Below are 20,307 nucleotides of genomic sequence, written 5' to 3'. Positions count from 1 at the left end.
AAGGCAATTAGGAAAAAAATTAACATATATGAGTGATTCTAAACAAAGGTTTTATTGTGCCATTGCCCTAAACTTCTTTGTGGAAATTCCTGTGCCCCCACCCCATATGTTTCCTTGCCACTCCTATCGTTTTCCTTATCACAAAAAATAAGCAAAGAAAGAGACAAATGGAGTCAGTAGTTTGCTTGGTAGCACAAAGAGCTGTTTGTTGAGAAGTATCCTAAGACACTAGCAATTATTTTTCTTATGTTTTGAATTTGTTGGGTAGCAAATATAGCCTAAATCTGCTTCCAGCTAATGTTTTCTTTCTTCTCCTTTCTAATTCAAGGGGCAAATTTGCAGTAGTAAAGAAATGTGTGAAGAAAGAGACTGAAAAAGAATTTGCAGCAAAATTTATGAGGAAAAGAAGAAAGGGACAAGATTGCCGGATGGAGATCATTCATGAGATTGCAGTTCTGGAACTAGCACAACTCAATCACTGGGTTATCACCTTGCATGAAGTGTATGAAACACCTACAGAAATGATTTTGGTTTTGGAATAGTAAGTATTATCTTCATTATTATATAATGTATTTGTAGAATGAAAGGGGTTCTAATTAATAACTTATTGGAAATAATATATTTTTAATAGAAGAAAATCAATTTATCTTTGTATGTTCTGACTCTGTCATGCCCTCTTTTTGCAACATTGGACGTTACTTTCTTGAAATGTGAATCTATTGCATTTCTTTTGCTACTAAGCACCCATCTAAAACATCTGGATTGCAGGTTTTTTCGGCTATATGGCCATGTTCTAGAGGCATTATCTCCTGACGTTTTGCCTGCATCTGCATCTTAATCCAATATTAAGCTGATTGACTAGTTAAATTACATGTGAAACTTATTGCTTTGTGTGGTATTTTTACATACCAGCCTTGAACTGGGGGAAAATAGGACATAATAGGCTTGAGTGTCTTCCCTACTCCTGGTATGATCTAATTGCCATTTTCCTTGCCGTGAGCTACATGTCACATCTAGCTTCTAGGGGTTCTGAACATTTATGTCCTCAGGTTCATGTGGCTGCTTGTTGCATCAGTGCCACTCCTCCATCAGGCCTGCATAAACATCTACTGGAATTTGAAGCTGTTCTTGAATAATAGTGGCCAAACACTCTATGTCTCCATTCTTTTCTACTAAAGTATTTTATATGAAGGGAGTGAAGTGCAGACCGCTTGTTCAAGGCTTACAATGACATTGCATCTTACAAGCAATGTATTTGCTTTATAAAAACTTCAATAATAGAAAATTAATAGAGAGGTAATTGGTCATCAAGATTTGACATTATTTAACCTGTTAACCCCACCAGTTTTCTACGGTATCACTTTTACATATGCTTTTGAATAACATGAATTGTAAATTTGTCTTCATAAAAATAGTAGTGGATCCAAGTATGCATCAAATGAAGTTTTTATACCAGAGAACATAAAACAGAAAAGGTTTCGTCGTTTTTAAATATTGTATAACACATGACATTTTCACAATGTTTATTTATTTATTTATTTATTTTGCATTTTTCCTCCAAATTTAAGACAATTTATAATAAAGCCAACTAAATATTTCTTTTAAATAACATCTATATATATAAAAATGCTCTGTGCATAATGAGTACCTTAAAAACAAAAGAACCAATGAACGAAATCACACCAAATTTGGCAACAAAATGTCTCACAACACAAGGAGTGACCATCACTCAAAAAATTATGATTTGTCATTTGCGAGTTGTAGTTACTGGGATTTATAGTTCATCTATAATCAAAGAGCATTCTGAACTCCACCAAAGATGGAATTGAACCAAACTTGGCACAGAGAACTCCCCTGACTAACAGAAAACACTAGAAGGGTTTGGTGGGCATTGACCTTGGATTTTGGAGTTTTAGTTCACCTATATCCAAAGATCACTGTGGACTCAAACAATGATGGGTCTGGACCAAACTTGGCACGAATACTCAATATGCCCAAATATGAACACTGGTGGAGTTTTGGGGAAATAGAATCTTGACATTTGGGAGTTGTAGCTGCTGGGATTTATAGTTCACATACAATCACAGAGCATTCTGAACCCCACCAACGATAGAATTGGGCCAAACCTCCCACACAGAACCCCCATGTGGGCCACAGCAACGTGTGGCAGGGACGGCTAGTGTATTTATAATTTTAAAAGATAGTTGAGAAAAATTGTTGCTCTTTTTTTTTTTACTGGATATAAAGATAGGTTACCAAAATACTGAAAAGCTTTCTTGCCAGTTAAGCAAGTTCTGAGTTATCATCCACATAATCTATAAACATAGACAAAGTGAATCACTGAGTACGATGATTCTCCTGTGTAAAATTGAATGTCCTCTTCCTCAGTGCTGCAGGTGGAGAAATTTTTGACCAGTGTGTAGCTGAAAGAGAAGATGCTTTCAAAGAAAAAGATGTTAGACGTCTCATGAGACAGATATTAGAAGGAGTTTCATTTTTGCATCGAAATAATGTAGTTCACCTTGATTTGAAGGTAAGTCTAATCTTGTTTTCCTATCTTATTTAATGTAAGGCCTACAGAATTGACTCAGTATTAAGGACCCATACATTTGCTTCAGCATAATCTTTTCATTAAATTATGTCCTAATTACATTTAGAGGTAAATTGTACGTCCCAGAAGTTTTTCAAGTGGTGTTTGCAAATTTGAGATGTTATTTCCTCAACATATAGCCTGCCCCCCCCCCCAACCCTATTGTTGAGTTAAAGAGTGGGAAATGATACAAAGTTCCTGATCTGTCTTAATGACCTACACAATTAAAGCCCAGGAGTTCCAGATCTTTTGGGAACTGTCCTGCTGGAATCTTTGCAGGTGGTGTGGTTGGGAATTACAATTAGCTCAGGTTGGATAGAAGAACTGTAGGGAACCAAAAGTGTCACTATGTCAGCCACCCAAATGAGCCAGTGTGCATTTGGGGGTATTTTGGGTTTAGGATTCCAGATGCTCTACTTGTACAATACATTATTTATTTACTTCACTTATATACCACTTTTCTCAGCCCTTAGGCGACTCAAAGCAGTTAACAGCACAATTTCAATGCACACATTACAAAACCATTAGAACATTTAAAAACAATAGCATAACAACAATTAAACATCAATATGACAAATCATTCGCGTCTCATCAATAGAATCAGAATCCAATCTCATCATCCATTATTCCATGTTCCTGTAATCAATTACACTGCCTAATCGAATGCCTGTTCAAACAACCAGGTCTTCACTTTCCTCCAAAATGCCAATAAGGAGGGGGCTGATCTGATATCTGTAGGAAGGGCATTCCACAGCCGAGGGGCCACCACTGAGAAAGCCCTGTCTCGTCCCCGCCAAGCGTGCTTGTGATGCCGACGGGACCGAGAGCAGGGCCTCCCCAGATGATCTTAATGTCCTAGCTGGTTCATAGGAGGAGATGCGTGGCAGTTTATAGCCACTGTCATAATATGCTTTCAATCTAGAGAATGAAAAATAAGAAAATATGAATAAGAAAAGAAATAATGTGAGCAATTAGAGGTTTTGCTTATTTTTAAACTATAAACACACAAAATCTTTGTTTTATTATCTTATACCCAAATGGGCCATGTGATATACCAAGCAGCCTATACAGGCTGCAATGTTTTGGTTCACAATCCACCCTATAAATAAAATAGTTTGTACAGTATTATTGGTAATTCAGGAAATTCATTGGGAATTCATTCAGTTTAAGTTTTACAGAAATTCTGTACTACCAATTCACTACCTTGTAGCAGAATTCCGATACTACATGAATATGATTTCTTCCCTCTGGTTCATGCTAACTCTGTCTTCTGCTGTTCCCATGTATACAAATTTCCTTTATATATGAAATTATTGAAAAATATTGTATTGAATTACCTTCAGGTTTATGTGTATAAGCTGTAACAGATGCATTTTGTGTTTAGACTTGGATCTCATCTCCCCAAGATATACATATATGCAAATACAGGTATTCTGAAATCCAAAATGCCATACTTTCGGCCCCAAACATTTCAGATAAGAGATGTTCAACCTATCTGCATTCAAATTTTGCAATTATTTGTAGATCTTCCACTGTTCTATTGTGATAAACTTACTAAAATTGAACAACTAATTCAATCATTACCTCCTTTTCTTATAGTTTAATAATTCAGCATTTCAGTATTTTGCTATATAGCATATTGTTGTATTTGTAGACATTGTTTGGTTTATCTGGAAGTGGCTGGATTCAGATGAAAACTTTTAAACAGTTCTTTTGAGACATTTGCTGTTTAAAATGGACAGGATTATAAGCAGTTAGGGTGGCCACACAATTTTTTAACTTACATGCTTGTTGTAACTAATGAATACACTTGTTTTTCAGCCACAGAATATTCTGCTAACCAGTGAATCACCATTGGGAGACATTAGGCTAGTAGACTTTGGCCTTTCCAGAGTAATGAAAAATAGTGAAGAACTAAGAGAAATTATGGGAACACCTGAGTATGTAGGTAAGATCTTAACTCATAAGTCAACAAGTTAACCAAGGATATAATAGATTAGATGATAAGAAAGTGTTAGTTAGATTTTAAATCTAAATGTTACCTTTTGGTTATTAAGCTATGGCAGTGATTCAGAGGTACGTCAAGATTCACTGCAAGAAATATCTGCAACTTTTTAGAGTCATATAAGCTTGCAGAGGCTAGTACTCAAATTGCCTCTTTGTGACTCACACGAATGGGTCATCGACCTACACAGTTCCCGTCTCAGAACCTTCAAGAGCTAAGTCATCTGTTTTGGTTCTAACCTCTCCCATCCTCCAGGCATATGATCATTGTGCTTCCTGCCTACAACCCTCATTCCTTTTAGTTCACTACAGCAACAGCATTGTTAGGAACTGTTAAGAGTTGGTTTCATTATAAGTTTTGGATTAACATTTGAATTGTTTCTTTTTTTGGACTTGAATGTGTTTTGGCTTGTCTTCAGTTCTTGAACTTTTCCTATTTTGACTTCAAACTTAGTTATAATCTTTGGATTGTGATATTGGCTTGGTTTACTTTGTTGAGTCCATTTTCTTGCCATTCATGACCTTCTCCAGCTCTTTCAAAAAGTGCATTTTATACAATAACAAGATTCTGGAGAAGACCCATTCAAAGTGTGTTCTATGTCTTGGAGAAGGTTCAGTATCCGAACAGTTATTGTTCCTCAGATCAGGCATGGGCACACTTTTTTGTCTTGGGGCCACATTGTGGGCCTGGCCATGAGGGCCCGGCTTGGAGGGTTGCAGGCACATGCTGGGTGGGAAGGGCCAGGAGAAGGCAGGGCAGGCGTCATCCTCAGGTTGTTCTCCTGGCATATGGAAGTGGCTACTTACCCCATCCTTATGCTGAGAGAAAGACACGCAGCGATTGCCCCGATCCTCCTCCCCTGATCCTCAGGCTGTCCTCTTGGCATGCCAGGAGGAGAGTGCTCCAGAGGGCTTTCCGCTGTTGTGTGCCTTCCTTGAGTTGTCCTCCTGGCATAAGGATGGGCCACTCGCACTGTCCTTATGCCAAGAGGAGGGTGAGACAAACGGTGGCTGAGAGCGCTCCAGAGGACTCATAGCTGCTACGTGTCTTCCTCCTCATCTTTTTGCTGTAAGGATGTGGTGGGCCACCATGTCCTTCTGCCAAGAGGACAAGGAAAATTAGGAGGACCTGAGGTAAGAGCCCAGTGTGCCACATCCGGTCCCCAGGCCTTAGTTTGCCCATGCGTACTCTAGATGATGTTGATCCATTCATATCAAGCTAGGGTCATTGTTGGGACCATACCATAATCAGCACAAAAAGAAAAAGAAGTTGAGGAATCCAGAGATCTTTGGTCAACACTCTTTGCAAGTACAGTTGCATCATAAGCCTCCAACCCAGCAAATTCTTGTTTTTCCACCTTCTTGAGAGAGTTTGTCTTCTGCACTAATATCAATGCAGTCTGAGCATTCTTCAGACTAGATTGTTGAAGTGTAAGAGCGCTTTCCTCTGCCTGTAATTGTAGGCATAGGGGTCAGATGTGAGTTTTAGGGCTTGTTCTTCTGTTCTACTTAAAACAGAGCAGATTGATTGCACTGTAACCTTCGAGCTGACGTCTTCTCCAGTATCAAATTATCTGCATGGATGTTCAGAGTCATTAGCGGTGAACTTCAAGTTTACGGTCGGCTTTGGCCAGCACAGAAGCACAGTGCTCTAAATTCTGTAGCCTATTTGGGCACCACTCCAGGTACTCCCACAGGTACTGTCATGTTCAACAGGGGCACTGCCACTCCAGGCCCAGTTACTTCCAAGTCGTATAGATATTAGCATGGATCCTATTATGGGAAAACTTAATCTCCAGAGTCCAAATGTATTGTATAGGCTTTCCATGCCTTTGGACACTTCACTTTCTGACATTTCCTTCTTTCAATGCTTGCAAACTACAATCAAGCTCCATTAATTTGGAGCACAAATGTCCACAAATTTTGCTTGGGACTGCATGTACGCATGTACGCATATAGTTTTGTGTTGTTTGTATTTCAGCAGCCAAAATGTATTTACAAGCTAAAATAGAAATAAAGTGTATTATTATTATTATTTAAAAAACTAGATTTCATTTTTCAACCGATTTCAGTTTCTGACAGTGTTGGGCTCCCAAACCTATCTGGTAAGCAGGGGCTTCCTATATATCAGAGTTCTCAAACCTTTTAAGCTGAGGGCTAGTTCATGGTCCCTCAGACTGTTGGGGGTCCGGACTATTGTTTGGGGGGGGGGGGAATGAATGCATTTGTATGCTCACTGCACATACCTTATTTGTAATGCAAAATTGAAAGAACAATACAATACTTTAAATGAATAACCATTTTAACCACCATAAACTTACCACTATTTCTGTGGGAAGTGTGATTCTGCTTTTGGCTGATGAGATAGTCAAGTTAATTAAGATTGTTGCTGTTGTGTGCCTTCAAGTCATTTCAGACTTAGAGCAATCCTAAGTCTAAAGTTTAGGGAAGCGACCAGGTAAATAATCTTAGAGGGCTGCATCCAGCCTGCGGACCTTGGTTTGGGGACCCCTGCTTTGTATGAAATGGTCTGGCTTAGGCATCTTAGTAGTAAATTCACATTTTTATAGAAAGCATAAAACTTTGTTAAAACATGGCATTGTTTAAAATGACTTTCCTTCTTGCATTAGCACCTGAAATCCTGAGTTACGATCCAATCAGTACTGCAACAGATATGTGGTAAGGAGAAACCTTTATTAAATACCTATTTTGAAAATCGAAAATGTTCCTTTTAAAGTTAAGCTCTTTTTGTTTTTTAATTTAGGAGCATTGGAGTACTAGCATATGTTATGCTAACAGGAGTATCACCTTTCTTGGGAAGTGACAAACAAGAAACATTCTTAAATATTTCACAGATGAATGTAAATTATGCTGAGGATTTTGACCTTATATCTGAATCTGCTGTGGATTTCATTAAATCTCTTCTAGTTAAAAAACCTGAGTAAGTTATATTTAAAGATTTTACTTTATTAGTGATATATGTATGTATGTGTGTATATGAGAGAGACTTTCAAGTGCCATATGTGTTCCATGTGGAAACTGATAAAATATTTCTGGCTTCTTCAATAGGAATGACCATTAAGGCATTTACACCATCCTTCACATACTCAGTTAAGTAGGCAAAATGATGAAGCAAGATCCTGGCATTTATAAACCTTGCTTTATGACCACAGTAATATTGCCTCTGCCTTTGGCTTATGGTTATGCAGATAATAGCAAGAGGTTTTTTATGCACATGGTTTATGAACACCACAATATTGCTTCTGCCTTTGATACAGATTTTTTATGCCTCATAAACTAGTTCTCCCCCCCCCCCCCCCCCAAATATATTACAATGTACAGGGTATATTTTTTCTTACACAACTCAAATATTTCCTGTTTTAAATATAAAACTCTTTATAGAATAGTTTCTATATATTGAGCTGAAAAGAGAGGCTGATAATAAATAAAATTATTATTATTATTATTATTATTTGATACACAACAAGATTGGTACACAGCAAACAAGATCACTATGCTGGCTTTTGCATTGGATCACATGTTGGACACTTTCCAAGTGTCTAGGACTATGTGATGTATCGGCGAATAATGTGTGCAGATCTGAGTAGGGTGGCCTTTCTGCAGCTGACAGATGGTGATTTTGTCAGCACCTATTGTTTTTAAGTACTGGCTGAGGTACTTTAGGCACTACACTTGGTGTGCCAATCACCACAGGAACCACCTTTACTACTATTACTATTTTACTGACACAAAAACACAGTATGTCATAGCAAACGAAATATATATATATGCTGAATTTCGTATCACAACATCACAAGTTGAACACTTCCCATTATTATTACTATTGCTATTATTATTATTATTATTATTATTACTATTATTGAAATAGGGAAGACCCATTGCCTTTCAGTATTTTTCCCTTCTTGAAATAAGTCAGCTACAAAAACTTATAATTTCCCATTTTCCTTTAGTACTTTTGCAATATTTCTTATTCTGCATCAGCTAAAGCAACACTCTAAAATAACAAGTGACAAAGGGGACCATCCATCTCTTCACTTTTTACCATTAAATAATTTAGGAGCACTATCATTTATTTTAATTAAAAAAACTCAAGCCAATTAAGGCTTCAAATTTTCACATCCTACTTTTAAAAACACTCAGCTATTTCTTTATTCGCAATAGAAGTGATGACATATAAATGTGCATGGTGTATGCTTTATAACACATTAAAGTGCTGTTTCAATTCCTGTATGGTATATGATTACAATATATTTCATTGTCATCTTTTCAGTAGTCTTGAGTAGTTCTGCATGCTTAAACTAATGTGATACTAGCACTTTTTGTGGTCATCTAAACTCACATATTTGGGATTCTCGGCACCTGTGAGGATCATATTTGGAAACTTCTTGACCTAGATCTCTTGGCTGAAACCCTTCCTTCTTCCCATACTACATGTACTGCATACGGTTCCCATTCGAACCCTTTCAGTTCTCTCCTTTGCCATTATGGCCTCAGCATAAAGAACTTCAACCAAAGAGATCTAGCTCTAGAAGTTTTCAAAAATAGAGTATGAAAGTGCAGAGAATCCCATATGTGTGAGTTCTGAGCATCATTCAATAGAACCACAATTACAGCTAAGCAACTCCCTTTTCTTTAGAGGTAGAATGATGAAATTAAGTACATTTTGTGGCTGATGTAGCTCCAGATTTTGCAGATCCATGTTTAATGGCTGAATTATTTTTTTAAAAAAGGTTAATCTATGTAATTAGAGTATTTCGTATCAGCAAAGTGCAGAATCATATACATTAAAGCTGAAATATTCTGCAATTTAAGATGGGGGCCTAAAAAGCTACCATATTTACTCAATCTTAACACTAACCTTTTTTTGCTAAATTAAATGTTTAAATTGAGGTGCGCATTAGATTCGACAATGTGTTAGAATCGCATATGTAAATTTGTCTAGAATTTGTCTTACTCTGTTGGGTAAGAACTCCCACCTGCAGGCAAGGAAGGGAGAGGCAGCGGTAGCCATGAAAAGGCTGGTGGGAAGGCCAGACAGAGAGGTGACGCTTTCCCACTAGCCTTTTCATGGCCACCACTGCCTATTTATTTATTTATTTATTATTTAAAACACTTATATTCCACCCTTCTCACCCCGAAGGGGACTCAGAGCGGAGCACAACATATACATGGCAAACATTCAGTGCCTGGATACAATACATAAACATTAAACACGTTTATGTAAAGATTAAAATACACCATTTAAAATAGCACAATTTAAAATCGTCCTAGCCATCTGCATCAAATCCAATTGGCCCTGTCATCTTTCCCATTGTCGCTTCATTGCCCTGTCCCGAAAGCTTGGTCCCACAGCCAAGTTTTACCATCCTTCTAAAGGACAGGAGGGAGGGGGCCGACCTGATCTCACAAGGAAGGGAGTGCCATAGCCGGGGAGCAATCACCGAGAAGGCCCTGTCTCTCGTCCCCACCAATCGCGCCTGTGACAATGCGGGACGGAAAGCATGGCCTCCCCGAAAGATCTTAATCTCCGCGATAGTACATAGAGGGAGATGCATTTGGACAGGTAATTTGGGCCAGGGCCGTTTAGGGCTTTATAGGTGGGATGGGGCCTGTAATCATCCAGGACATGATTCTGGATGAGGGTGCAGACCTGGCGTGCGTAACAGAAACCTGGTTGGATGAGGCTGAGGGTGTTAATCTCACCCAGCTTTGTCCGCCAGGCTACTCTGTGCAGCACCAGCCTAGCATTACATTTGACAGCAAATCCTTTTTTATAAGGCACACCTTGAAAATCGAGGTGCACATTACATTCGATAGCACATTATACTCTAGTAAATATGTTATTTTTATAGTAATCCAGATTCTGAACTACATTAAATAATTGTCATATGATGACTATAAAATTTTGTTTAGTTCTGACATGTAGTTACTTGACAATATAAACAACCCTGGAAAGTCTGCATAACAATATGGCATATAAACACTTAAAATAAAAAATACAGTTTCCCCCACTGTATGGTAACTTCATAATGATCATGGAAATCATTGCGAAATGATTTAATAAGAAAGGTCAAACATGGCATTGTAAAAATGGATTCCCTTCTAATTTTCTTGTTTAACTTGCTTCTGCATACATCCCACTATAACCTGGCTCAGGGTTGAATCTCCATCAGAAGGTAAAGTTTGAAATTTAAGGAAAATTATTGTGAGCTGAATGTTTAGCCTTGAATTATTTTGGGCAGCTTTTTCAAGCCATTTTCTGTCTCCTTTTTTGTATAGGGAACGGGCAACCGCGGACGAATGCCTGCTACACTCTTGGTTAGCACAGACTGATGTTCATGATACTCTAAGGTGGATTAGGACCACAGAAGAGGAGCCAAATGCCACTATTCTAAATGAAGAAGATTCTGCTTCCGAAACCTCTACAGATGGAGAAAAAACTGAAGAATCAGCAGTGACAGAAGAATTGATTGTAGTAGCTTCGTATACATTGGGCCAGTGTAGGCAGTCAGAAAAAGATAAAATTGTTGAACAGAAAACCATTTCCAAGCGGTTTAAATTTGAGGAACCATTATTACAAGAAATACCTGGAGAATTTATTTATTGAATTTCATCTTAGTTTCTTCCTCTTGAAACTTAAAATTCAAACTCTGGAAACTGTGTCCCTTCCTTTCTGTACATAACTAAATTACACATTCATATACAAAGGTAATTCTGAAGAGGAAGGGAATGTTCAAAAAGTTAACTAGAAAACCGTGCCAAACTCCTTATTTTTATGGAATTGATTCATGAGACGTATCTTTTAGAGAAGAGCTAGAAGCAGTCATTCATTTTTCCCCCTACATTGTTTATATGTAAAGCTTTTGGATTATATCTTCTATTGAGAATATTTGCAGTTGTGAACTATACTTGTTAGATATTTTTGTTATCTGGACAATCTGATAGGTGTGCTTTGTCAAGTCTAGCAAAACATAAAAAGCCATTAGTATTTGACCACAGGGTGCCTTTATTTATACTAAGCTACATTCTACATCCTGGCATCATCCCTGGTGAATTGTCTTACCTCTCCTCCTTCCACTTATGACTGCCTAGTCATGCTAACGTTCAAATTCAAACTAAGTAAGTCAGAACCTGAGTGTGGCCATTTTACTCTAGACTGGTTTGTATCAACCAGGTCTGCACAAACTGTGGCCCTCCAGGTGTTTTGGACTTCAGCTCCCAGAATTCCAGACCATTGGACAGGCAGGCAAGAGCTTCTGGGGGTTGGAGTCCCAAACCCATGGAGGGCCAGAGGTTTTGCAGGCCTGGTATAGACTCATCCAATTTCTATATTACATTATATAAAGTTGTTTTGCCTTTAGTCTGCCTTGAAAGGAGTCCTTATAAGAAGTAAAACAGTAAATAAAGCAGTGTAAATCAGCATGTTGTCACTGATGGAGTGGCCTTTTTCATGGGTCTCTTGCTGTTTGATCTATACTATCTCATTCTGTAATCAGTAGTAAAGCTATTTTGTATTTATCAGATTAAAATGCCACATGTTTGAATTTTCCAATATACAGAAAGTTTCATAACTGTGGCAGTCGGCTCTTACTGTCCTGGCACTGAGATATGCATTACTCTGTATCTGTTTAGTCTTCCTGGAAGGCCACCTTTTCAGATTCATGCAGGAGTGGGCACGTGCTAGTTTGTCAGTATTATTTATTTTAAGAGCACAATATTGTTATAATATACGGATGAAATTCACATTGAAGCCTTATTGACTGAATAGCGTGGGATTTCCATAATTTTCTCCACGTTATCAGATCATTAGCTTGCCTTTAGCAGAAATTGTGCTGGATTTCTGAAACCTCTTAGCAATGAATCTGTTTCTGCAAAACAAGGTTTTATGAAATGAAGTTGGAAATAAGCTATTCTTTAAAAACTTGGTACACAAAACTTAGGATACTATTTGATGCTGACAGAATAAGAAACCTTTTGAGTGTTTGAATTCCGTTAAAGAAGTATAAAATCTAAAATTACCTAGCATGAAGGTAATGTGTTAGTCTTAAGAGTTACAGTGGAAGTTTGTGTGAGCCTATAAGTGGTCTGATTTTATGTTTCCTGCGGATCTAGCTAGTGTTTTTGACTATTCAATATTAATGGTTCACCATTTGGATACATTTTATGAAGGCTAAAGCTGCTGCATGTCTTACTTAGAACTTGCATCAGGGGTCCAATATTTACTAAAAGGAAAAAAAGTTATTGGTTTTAGTTCTCCTGTCTAAACAGATTGGTTAAATCAGGAGAAAAAGTTCACTTCATGTTTCAGATTATGTCTGTGAGGATATCTATGAATTCACAGAGCTTTGTAGATTATCTTTGCCAGCTTAGCCACTTTAAGGTAGATTATTCTTCCAACACAAGTTTGAAATGTAGATTTTTTTTAGTTGCAGGAGAAAGTGCATTTCATTACATTTTGATTTGTCTTGTGCAAAAGATAGCTTGATAAAATATTTAATTTGTGAATGTTAAAGTATGCCTAACAAGGCCAGTTTCTTTTATGATTGGCCGCTTGAAGACTTCTCTGTATTCTATATTGTATCAATTTGCTGTTCTTTACGATGAGTACAGTAATCAAAATGTTTCCAATATGTGTAATGTTACAGAAGTCTAACGTAACTTATAAGCAACATTTAAGTTCACCTAAAATGGAAACGGTATCAATTTATTATGGATACAAGCTGTAGTTCCATAAATTCGATGCTGACGGTTTCTGCTTTGCTAATTTGTCATGAAGAAAATAGATAAGAAATGGAAGATTGTTGCAGTGAATTGCTACCAGAAATGAAGGAAATGGAAAGCTTTCTTGCAATGAATGCATATTTTGGAGCCTCATAATTCAAAGAAACAACTTTCAAATCCTACAACACACAGATTAACTATAAGCAGGATATCAGTGAGTATATGAAGTTGAGGGAGTGTATGAAGAGGTAAATTCTCCAAAAGCTAAAGAGGTGTGTGTGTAATTATCACCATATTTCTCACAATTCTTTGCAACCGTTTTATATTCTGAAATGAGCAACCCATCCTCTTCTGTGTTGAGACTCATACAAACTCTTGCTCCTAGGAATCGCTAAGCTTCTTGAATCCTTATATGACAGTAGAAGTGGCGGGTGTCATTTATTTTGTATTAATGCTGATATCTGGTACTTTGAGTTGCAGAGTTATGGTTCAAATTGACAAGTGCTTTATGGTGAACATAAAAGGAAAATGAAAGAGAATATGGAATAATGTGGTTATTGGACAATCCCTAAAGTGACTGGTGTAGCAAAGAAGTGCCATATGTCTACACGCTTCTGCAGAATACTTTGTGATTTTAGAATTATTTCTTTTAATCACATATGGATATGTTCTTTTGTTGGCCAATGTAAACTTGTTTGTTTTGAAATGGGAAACAGGTGCTTCCAATTCTTTAATGGTGCTCTTTATGGGTTACAATTCTATAAACTTCCACGCCAAGCCAAAACTAATATACTCAGGTTTTAGGGAGCAATGTAACTCTCAGGCTCCCTGTTTTGCATAGGAACTGTGCATTGCAAAGAATTGTCATCAAGCAGGGTAATTTAGATGCTTGATAGCGTTGGTGCCTGTGCTGTGCCTTAATGGGAAAAAATGCTTCTCATCACAATAGCACTTGCTTCATTGCGGTCTACTAGGAAGTCAAACTTGGAAGAGAGGAAACATCTTTTTCGTTGCTAGCTGCACTCCTTCTCTTCCATATTACTTTGTATAAAGATTAATTAAAATCAATGATACTTTTATAGTGCAAGTTTGGAACTGCTGCTATAAATCAAATTACTTCTGTTAGTGCTCTGCTTTAACAGGGAAGGTTGTTTCTTTTATCTACTGTGGTGGCTTTCCGCTTGACACACACTTTTTTGCTTTCAGACTCCAATATGGAGGGGAATTCAGTTGATCAAATAGCACTAAAATCCATCTGACCTGCTTGGCTTGAGCAGGTTATTTTACATTTTTACGTGCTGCCAGTCTGCTCCCATATTAAACCTCCAACAAAGCTGAATATCAGGTCATATGTTATACTGCTTAGTAGAACCTAAACTTCAGGGCTTGACATTATTTCTGTACAGTGAGATAAATTATTTCTCATTTCAAGAAATACTACTACTGAAAAAGTAGCCATTGAACCTTAAGAATAGCTAATGAAATGTGTACTTATAATTCCTGTCTTTAATACATGTCAAAGTAACAGTGCTAATAAGAGTAATATCTCTGGAGTATATATGTATTATCTTGGTTTTTCATATTTTATAAGTAACATATTTAAATGTTAAGGGTTTAATAAATGGATTCCTTCTTGTCAGAGCTATTAATATTTTTTTTCCACTTGATGACCTCTTTATTGACAACAAGAAACCTAAAGGAATTTCAAGATTGTACTAAAGCTTTATTTTCTTGATGGCAAGAAGATGAAAGAAATAGGCAATTTGTGCATCACAGATGTGCCCATGATGCCCCATTGAACAGTACTTGTATACTTCCACACAAACACATACCTATCTTTCTGGGTGGTTCTGTATAACCTAAGACAGGAGACACCCAGGCTCCTTCCACACAGCTCTATAAAATCCACATTGAACTGGATTATATGGCAGTATGAACCCAGATAACCCAGTTTAAAGCAGATACTGTGTATTATCTGCCTTGATATTCTGGGGTATATGGCTGTATGGAAGGACCCACAGTTACCCCAAACAGATGTAACCAGAACTCTCAAGGAACCGGCCCAAAAATCAAATTAATAATACTTCAAATAAAAATTCAAATACATGTATATATAATACAGTAATACTTACATTAAGTTTATTTGTCTTAATTTGCCTTCCATTATTGTATTTCACTATTAATATCAACTTCATTTGGCATATATAGCTTTAATAACTATGCTGAAAGAACTGAGTAAATATCAAATAGTCTGCTACTATATGTGAATGAGGTCAAGATCCTGCCTGGACAATGGCAGTATTTTTACCAGCATTCCCCCCCCCCCCCCCCAGATCAAGGAAAATAGTGTTTAATTTAAGGATTACAAAATAGAAAATGAAATTCATTACTATTAATGTTCAATACCAAACTCCAAATAACTTCAAACTTTGGGAGCAATAGCTCTAGTAAACCAACTAGATATCATGGCCTAATCATCAAGGATATCATTAATATCAGTTTTGTAACTCTTGTGTTGAAATATTTAGCTAATGTAGAAAACACGTTAACTTTGGTTGGGAAGAGCACATACAGTTACAATTACTATAAGCTCAACAGTTCTGTTCTTACTGATTTCCTAGAACCAGATGAAAGAGAACTAAAATATTGAAAACATTTTACTAATCATTTTATTTGGACAGATAAAAGCCTTCATGCAGAAGCTTCACATCATGTATTCGCACCTATTTGTCCAGCTCACTTGACTCTACGAGGGTCATCCAGAAAATAAGATTACAAGATTTTTTTAAAAAACAAAAAAATGATTATATTTTAATAAAACTTACATGGATTGTAGCATAGGTATTACATTATTTTTCCACATTCAGTTTTTGAAGCCTATGTCATAGAAGATTCCCTATAAGATTCAGCCAGTTCGTCACTTTGATTTTCACCTCACCGTCATCGGAAAAGTGTTTTCCACCCAGGTATTCCTTCAGTTTAGTGAATAGATGATACTCACTGGGTGCAAGAGCGGGGCTGTGGAGGGGTAAAACATCCCGACCAAATGAAGTCAACTCCTCTTGTGTTGCATGAGCGGTATGCAGGTGCACATTGTCATGAAGGAGACCATGACAATGTGCACTGCCATCAGCTTTTCATGATGTTTGTTTTGGATGGCTCTGTGAAGTTTCTTCATGCTCTCACAATATATTCTGTTCCCATTTTGTCGCATGCTGTCTTGATATGTCCTCTCCATAAACTGAAACAATTTCACGATGAATCGCAGCGGCGTTCATGCCCTTAGCATTTAGGTAGCGTATTACAGCGCAAACTTTGCACTTGGAGGGAAATGGAATGAGGAAGCTCATCTCTAACCTTCACCACAATGCCACTGATGATGGACACTGCTCGTTCATTTCCGCTGGCTTCCCACTACATGGCAGTCATACCAACTTCCCCCACAAAAATTCCCCATAAGAGCTTCGTGCCTTGTAACCTTACTTTCCGGATGGCCCTTGTATAAATGTAGATCCAGCCCATTGTCCTTGTTATATCAATTTTCAAGAATTCATCTCTCAAGAGATGATTGTCATCTAGGCTGTTCATTTTCCATGACAATATTAGTAACACAAGCAGCAGTTTTACACCTCTTGTTCAGTAGCATTCTTCACAGTAGAAGGGTAAACCAGAATACTTCGGCCATTATGGAGTTGCAAGGTGACCTCCTTTAGACACCAACTGTCATAAAACAGACAATTAGACATTTAATTGCTGAACCCAGCCTCATAAAGACAGGGCTATAAATTCAATAATTAAGTTTATAACTGGGCTGGTGCAAACAGACTGTCCTCTTCCAGAACCCTTCTGCTCCCCTCCAAACATCTTGAAAACGCTACATAGAGGATTAGTGGAATCTGCTAAACAGGATGTGGTGTAACTCCTGAAAAGGGCCATGAGGCACCCTGGAATCGACCCATTGTAATACAGATGTTTTAAATGATAAAATACTGAACCTGATGAATATTGAGCATTGCTGTGCATTGGGAACTTTTGCTAGTGTCCTGTTAATTCAGTAACTCGACTTCTAAGCACCCTCTGCTTCTTAACTAATTACATAAAAGATCTGGCAATTATTTTTAAATTCTCTCAGCTTTATCTACCTGAGTATCGAAAGTATTACTTTACTATTGCTTCCAAACCAATAGGTATGCACTACTTCAGTGAATGATAAAATTATGGTATAAATCAGGGTTAAACTCTTTCTCCGCCTGGACTGCTGACCTGAAGGTCGGCGGTTTGAGTCTGCAAGAAAGGGTGGGCTCCTGTCTGTCAGCTCCATCTTCCCATGTGGGGACATAAGAGATGCTTCCGACAGGATAATAAAACATCTGGGCGTCCCCTGGGCAACGACCCTACAGGCAGCCAAATCTCTCACATAAACAGAGATCTGCAGTTTCTCAAGTTGCTTCAGACACAAAAAAATGGTATAAATTATGACTTTTAATTTTTTTCCACTTGCAACTCCTTCTTACCTGATAATTTTTTACTTGATATATGAAACAGGTATAAAATCAAACATTTACTGAAAATGAACCAGTATTTGCAAGGCTTGCTTAATAGGCTGATTTTTTTTTTCTTGGAGCACAGTTGAAGCATTTTCTGCAGAGTCCACTGTAAACATTGTACAATCTTCTAAACAGATTTGTGTGAATTGATGGCATTCAGAAATCTTTTACTGTTGCCAGATTTTTCATGATCCCAACATTGAGCTAAGGGACCCACAGTTTAAGAAGTAGTGGGATAAATCGCCTGAAACATGAGCTTAAATTACACATGCAGATCACATACATAGTTGCATGCAGTGCTGCCACGTCAGACAGTTTTCAGAACTGTTTTCAGTTATATCCGTACCTTGTAGAACAGCACCTAAATCTTTATAATGTAATGTTCATTTGTGGGATTAACATAACTCAAAAACCACTGGGCGAATTGACACCAAATTTGGACACTACACCTTTCAGGCCAACAAGTGACCATCACTCATAAAAATACTGAAAAACATAGTGGAAGGACTTAAAAAGCCAAAAAAAAAGCAAAAGGTTGCTACAGCGCATGTGCAAAAATGACTCCCCCGGCAAACAAAACACCCAATAGCATATCCACACTCTCTTCCAGACTACAACTCCTAACATCCCCTAGACCAGGCCCTTTAGGAGAGGAGGATGATCCAAATGCACTACTTCCAAGCTGCAAGCTTTATTCTTGGATTTCTTTGAGAGTATCCCAATCCCTGCATATTTCTAATTTCCTATTCCTGTACTGCAATTCCCAGCAATCCTCCAGATAGTTTAGATAGAGATAGCTAGATAGCTAGATCGATCAGGAGGACTGCTGGGAGTTGCAGTCCAAAAATTGGTAGAGATAGAGGAAAGGACAGAAAGAGGAAGGGAATGAAAAGGTGGGAGAGATGGAAGGTAAGAAGAAGAGAATGAAGGAAGGAGAGAGAGAAAAAAGGGAAGGATGGAAAGAGCGGGGGAAGGAAGGAGAGAAAGAAAGAAGAGGGAAGGTTGGCCTCGGCAACACGTGGCGGTGGGTACAGTTAGTATTGCCATATGTGTCAACTGAGCACAAATGTAATAGTTCCTTTAAAGGGGATAATCAATTGCAAACAATTCACCTAGAGCTGTTACGCACAATAAAGATGCAATTACAAATCTAGAAAGGTGGTGTTTTACATAAAGTCAATTGATCCACTACCAGAGATCATAATGATCAAGACAAGTCTAAACATTTTTTTCCTAAGGATAGTCTTTTTCTTTAGATATACATACATACCTGTTAAGGGAGAGATTTCTCTCTGAGCTGACTTGGAGCCATCCAACTGACTTTGTTCCAGATACTGGAATCTTTAGCTGCACATGCAAAAGTCAAGTTCTTTTGGTGAACATTTGCTAAAATTATCCCTTTTTCATGGAACAGAAGTCTTACAACAGGGATCAGTGCTTGAAATCTCAAATTATAATTGCATCAAGCTTGGCCACCATGAAGTCCTAAAAAAGCACACAACAACCATATACACCAGTGGTCCTCCAGCTATTTTAGACTTCAGCTCCCATGATTTCTAACAGCTGAAAAGCTGGCTGGGATATTTGGGAGTTGAAGTCCAGATCACCTGGAGGACAAAAGGTCAAGAACCACTGATGTACAAAATAATTGCTTATTAGATACTCAGATACTTGTGAAAGATAGCATGCATTTATCATAGTTGTCCAAGTATTTTGAGCAGCCTACTTATTCCAAGAGATGTATTGTCGAAGGCTTTCATGGCCAGAATCACTGGGTTGTTGTAGGTTTTTCTGGGCTATATGGCCATGTTCTGGAGGCAATTTTTCTCCTGACGTTTGCAGGCGAAACGTCAGGAGAAAAATTGCCTCCAGAACATGGCTATATAGTCCGGAAAAACTTCGAACTATTCCAAGAGATTTTGTATTTAATGACTGGAATATTCTACCTAATTTTTAATGATAGTTTGAAGTTAACAGCCGCTATGCAGCAGCAGTACAAGAACTACTTTCTGAAGAGAAGGCTGAGAGGGGATATGATAGCCATGTATAAATATGTGAGAGGAAGCCACAGGGAGGAGGGAACAAGCTTGTTTTCTGCTTCCCTGGAGACTAGGACGCGGAACAATGGCTTCAAACTACAAGAGAGGAGATTCCATCTGAACATGAGGAAGAACTTCCTACTGTGGCAACATTTTGCATCCCAAAGCAATGTGGGTGAAGCCAATTGCATATTTGTCATACAAAAAGGCAATGCTTATTTGGATCAGAATGTTCCATAAGGACTTCGCAGAATATTCCATGTAATGGCATTAATATACAAGGAGGATTTTACAAATATGTATAAACCCAAGCAATCCAATAAAACCAACATTATTTAATCTTAACTTGGCAAAATATGCACCCAATATAGCTAACGCCCCAATA

General features: G+C 37.8%; 2 protein-coding genes across 4 annotated transcripts in view; one reads left to right on the top strand and one right to left on the bottom strand.

The window, feature by feature from the left end:
• Positions 1-14,975, top strand: part of STK17A (serine/threonine kinase 17a) — a 32,418-nt gene extending 17,443 nt beyond the window's left edge. The window contains exons 2-7 of the mRNA XM_060781568.2: positions 329-541; positions 2,389-2,533; positions 4,412-4,538; positions 7,225-7,273; positions 7,359-7,535; positions 10,895-14,975. Coding sequence (XP_060637551.2) covers positions 329-541; positions 2,389-2,533; positions 4,412-4,538; positions 7,225-7,273; positions 7,359-7,535; positions 10,895-11,222 — 1,039 coding nt within the window. The 3' untranslated portion in view covers positions 11,223-14,975. The remainder of the gene's footprint in view (positions 1-328; positions 542-2,388; positions 2,534-4,411; positions 4,539-7,224; positions 7,274-7,358; positions 7,536-10,894) is intronic.
• Positions 14,976-15,982: 1,007 nt separating this feature from the next.
• Positions 15,983-20,307, bottom strand: part of LOC132778530 (fidgetin-like protein 1) — a 60,052-nt gene continuing 55,727 nt past the window's right edge. For all 3 annotated transcript variants that reach the window (XM_067470171.1, XM_060781566.2, XM_060781565.2), the window contains 2 exons: positions 19,154-19,230; positions 15,983-17,056 (listed from right to left, as the gene is read on the bottom strand). In XM_067470171.1, the coding sequence (XP_067326272.1) occupies positions 16,960-17,056; positions 19,154-19,230 (174 nt within the window). In that variant the 3' untranslated portion in view covers positions 15,983-16,959. The remainder of the gene's footprint in view (positions 17,057-19,153; positions 19,231-20,307) is intronic.

The sequence above is a fragment of the Anolis sagrei genome, chromosome 6 (assembly GCF_037176765.1).
Source record: "Anolis sagrei isolate rAnoSag1 chromosome 6, rAnoSag1.mat, whole genome shotgun sequence".
Taxonomy (NCBI): domain Eukaryota; kingdom Metazoa; phylum Chordata; class Lepidosauria; order Squamata; family Dactyloidae; genus Anolis; species Anolis sagrei.
This window is presented reverse-complemented; position numbering and strand designations above follow the sequence as displayed.